This window comes from Saccoglossus kowalevskii, chromosome 9 (assembly GCF_978046115.1).
Source record: "Saccoglossus kowalevskii chromosome 9, keSacKowa6.1, whole genome shotgun sequence".
NCBI classification, from domain to species: Eukaryota; Metazoa; Hemichordata; class Enteropneusta; family Harrimaniidae; genus Saccoglossus; species Saccoglossus kowalevskii.
In genome coordinates this window covers 10,070,454-10,074,557 of record NC_140649.1, presented here as the reverse complement: position 1 = coordinate 10,074,557, position 4,104 = coordinate 10,070,454, and the positions used below count along the sequence as shown (strand labels likewise).

Below are 4,104 nucleotides of genomic sequence, written 5' to 3'. Positions count from 1 at the left end.
CCGAGTGTTGCCATGCGACAGCAGCTATCGCTAACATTGTCCATGGTACGCGTGTTGTCGTATTACACATTATACAGCATTAGACTGAATACAGAATAAAATCACATATTTAGAATTTATATTTTGGAAATGATTAACATTTCATTGTTTACATTATCGTTTTTGATTAAACTTAATCGTGTTTGCGTCACCCCATGTCACATGGTCGTGGACACTGAAATTGACGATAACCGAAGGCTCATTGAATTTAATTTCACTACTTTCTATAATCACATTTACATAAAAAATCAGTGCTTAGATTTCCACAGACAACACAGTTTGAAAAATAAAAAAATGCTGAAGTTCAATGTATGTAATCAAGTTCTCGCCAGTAAAAAAAAATAACATGCTATCCGGGCTCAAACTCAATAAAACGAAAAGTAGCAAAAACACAATATTTTTCATCCTTCTACATTTAAGTTTTCCAGAAAAACAAACAAAAAATCATTTGCTTTAGTAGCATCTAATCGACAGTTACCCTGATACATACATAGGTCAACGTTCTTTGTCATTAAATACCAGTGTCACAGCAGGTGTAAGTGAAGTGCGCCCTCACACATCGCGATTTAGATACAAAAAACTCTTTGTCGATTAAAGACCACGTGACTTGTCGATTGCAATTGCTGATGGTATGTGCCTTATGGAATTAGTTTTTCTGTTATATGGACAAACACTGAAGGTCTCGAAAAAAAGAGAGTAAATTACATATCTTGAGGCTAAACTTGTCAAAGTATATATAACATCCATCAAAAGGCTTGTAAGATACAGATTGTACGCAACGTAAACTACATGAGTAGATTACCTTTACTCTACATTTGAGACAAGAACTTTGTACGCGTGCTGCATAACGCCTGTATCTCTTTTCATGTAGACAGTCTAAAATCATTGACACCAATGAATATAAATGTTAATCATTTACGAATCCGGTTATAAACTTATTGGTTCCGCAGTTACGAGGAGAGCCATATCGACACCGTCAGTATCTATAAAAGAACTCATTTGTTTATTTCACACAAACGAACAGTTGGCTTTCTCTGAATTATTCTTATTAGTGTAGAATTGTTAGCTGTAATCCGGCCAGTGACAATTTTAAGTTCAAGTTTGAAACCAAAATGGCGTACTTGAGGCTATCACCACACGTTTTTCTCATCATACTGGTGTTTGGTTTTATTGAGTCTGTTTGGGCTGAACACGGTACGTACTCTTTTCTTTAACGTTCAATTCTACATGCACGGTGCCGCGAAGAGTGGGTAATGAGGGCTAATGTCACCTTGTTCCGAAAACTAGGCTAAAGAATGTGCGATACTAAACTGATAAGTCGTAGTTATTATATACATTTATCAATGTGTGTAAACATGGCGTCCATGTTGAAATAATGCGAACAGTTGAACCAATGCTAAAAGTCGGCAAGATGGCGTCTTTTTTTTAGTTCTATGGTAATATTCTATGGTAAATGCCTTCGGGCGATTCCATTCCTAAATGTAAATATTCTAGTCGTACACGTTCAACATTGTTCGCTATCAATATCAGGAAATAATAATAAAATCGCTAATATTGGATAAATATTGAGTAAATAATTCGGGAAAACAAATCGTTTGGTGTTTGACAGTAATCACCACATCAAATATATATACCACTAAATATTATACCATATCATATATCTCCTATCTAATATACAGACTACAATACATGCCTTTTTCCATTGTCGTAAACAGACAACGGCTTATTTGGCGGGCTATTTAAGCACCTAGTGATAGAATTTCCACTCTATGGCTTGAATGATATCAGGAAACCCGGTTCGAATCCCGGGTCTTTCCAAATTAATTAATTTCCACAATTAAAAAAAATCCACATTGCATCTTTGTTAAAGATAATTTCAACCGTTTCTATTGCAGGTGAAACAAAGAATACAGAATTCCAAGATGTCCAGGTTAGTTAAGAGAGTATAGCGAGAGTCTTCAAAATACTGATTTCATTATGTACATGAATTTATACTTAACCTGATTTGCATGTAGTATGGGCTGTGTATATTGTCAAATCCGGGAAGATTGCTGAAAATCACAGAAAGAACATCAGCTCAAAATAACCATTTTGCGAACGGATCAGATAATTAAAGATACAATATTGTATGGAAATATGCACTGTTTAAGATGCTTTCTTGATACTTCATGTTGAGAGCCGAATTAGTTTATGATTTATCGTAAACTAAAAACAACCATACGTTTCGGAGAATTGCATTGTGGGTTCAAACTAACGAGTACAGAGTTGTGCGATGTGAACACACAGTTTTTTAGTTTAAGATAAAAAAAATAATCTAGTGTCTTAATCAACCTTCAGTATCCAATAACAACATTACATGTTAACGCTCATGTCACATTTTTAAATACTCCCCTCGGTTCATGATACAGCATTTATGTAAACACGTTTCAGGACAAAGACAAGGTTGTTTCGGCGAGCAGCGATGATAACGATCTGTACACAGTGCTAACACCGCCAATGACCGTCGTGGTTCTCTATGGTCTGGTATTTGTATTATTTGGCATTAGTTGGTTTCCATGGTACATCGGACTCAGGTGAGTAAATGGCGAGTCACGTGGGCACCAGTCATGGGTCATGACGTGACACCCGTCAAGAATTCTTTAATTCGTTGTTTATAATCAGTTCAAGTTTGGTTTGTCGAGATGCTGAATTGTTCGAGTTTCGAACTTATAAAACATCGAGTTACAAAAAAGACCACGCCCATTTTTCAGAAACCATGCCCAATTTCGAGATGTGGTTTCTCATAAGTGGGCGTGGTTTCTGAAGTATGGGCGTGGTCATTTGTGTAACTCGATGTTTTCGTAACTCGTTGACCGCAACTCGAATGATTCGATATCTCGGGTTGTTTGTCTTTCACGAAGTTGGTACACACAATACAATTACACCACGTATGTTTGTAACAATGTTTTTATATTTTGTAACAACGAATTTAATTTTTTTTTGTTTTTGTTTCCAGGCAGAGGAGATCAGCCGAATCGAGAAATCAAGGCATTTCCAACAAAGCCGTTTCTGTCGATGCCATAGAGTCAACTGATGGGACATATGAACTAACAACAGTAATGTAGAGAATAACATATCAAATATTAAGACTGTGATTGCTATGGAAACATCGACATTCCCTACGTGTTACCATGACGCCACATGATGTCATGTAACAATTATCGCTATCGATATTCATAAAGTATAGAGTATGACAGAATATGGAGAAAACTTAAAAAATACATATTTATAATTTTTCTGAAATTAATTGAAATCCGTTCTTTACATTATCGACAAAATACCATAATAAACATGATGTTTTATCGTTCTTGACTTAAATATTACTCCATGTCACGTGGAAGAGGGGACTGAATTGTCAGTAACCCGGGATTGAATTCAATTGCCCAACTTGTTATGATGACATTATAGAGAAATCGTTTTGTGGTGTTGAAATAACATTTTCGATTTGTTTAGCTGATGACTGTAGAATCAGTTAATTTAGACACATATAGACAAGTTAGGATATTATGTTTCAGTGTAGTTTCATGGAAAACCCGTATTTTCAAAGATCATTAAACTTGAATTTCAATCGTTTCATCCGATTCCCCAACTCTATCGAGTTTTGTCAAACTCCTACATAATGGAAACGCAAACGCAGATTTTTCAGCCCTTCTACACACAAGTTCCCCAGGAACAAAGTTTATTAGCGTATTACAGTAAAGGTCCACCAGCACATAATAGTCGGTCATTTGTCACTTTATTTTGTCGGACTGATTGAAACATCGCGACGAATGACAATTAGCGCACGGTAATACTCAAGTATATACGATTGTGTATATTGCTAATTTACATCAACATTCTCGTTTGAAGGAAACAATACAATGAGAAAGTATGCATGTGTCATTCGTACAGGCTACCACGGCCTCGAATCACATAGCTAGTGTACTATACAACTTATTCCTCGTCGAGGACGTGAAACCATACAATTGATTGCACACATTACACCGAATGGTGTTGAAAACCCTTGTTACATCGTAGTTCAATAAG

The 4,104-nt window shown here is 35.9% G+C and overlaps 1 protein-coding gene across 1 annotated transcript; it reads left to right on the top strand.

Annotated features, from left to right (window-relative positions):
• Nucleotides 1-1,151: 1,151 nt before the first annotated feature.
• On the top strand, nt 1,152-3,321 carry LOC144351300 (uncharacterized). The gene is made up of 4 exons (XM_078009012.2): nt 1,152-1,233; nt 1,935-1,969; nt 2,470-2,612; nt 3,035-3,321. The coding sequence occupies exons 1-4, from the start codon at nt 1,152-1,154 to the stop codon at nt 3,141-3,143; spliced, it is 369 nt and encodes a 122-aa protein (XP_077865138.1). The 3' UTR covers nt 3,144-3,321.
• The last annotated feature ends 783 nt before the right edge of the window (nt 3,322-4,104 follow it).

Coding starts and splice junctions, on each gene's coding strand:
- LOC144351300 (XM_078009012.2), top strand. CDS start 1,152: ATGGCGTACTTGAGGCTATCACCACACGTTTTTCTCATCATACTGGTG. Junction 1,234..1,934: donor GTCTGTTTGGGCTGAACACG/GTACGTACTCTT, acceptor TTTCTATTGCAG/GTGAAACAAAGAATACAGAA. Junction 2,613..3,034: donor CCATGGTACATCGGACTCAG/GTGAGTAAATGG, acceptor TTTTGTTTCCAG/GCAGAGGAGATCAGCCGAAT.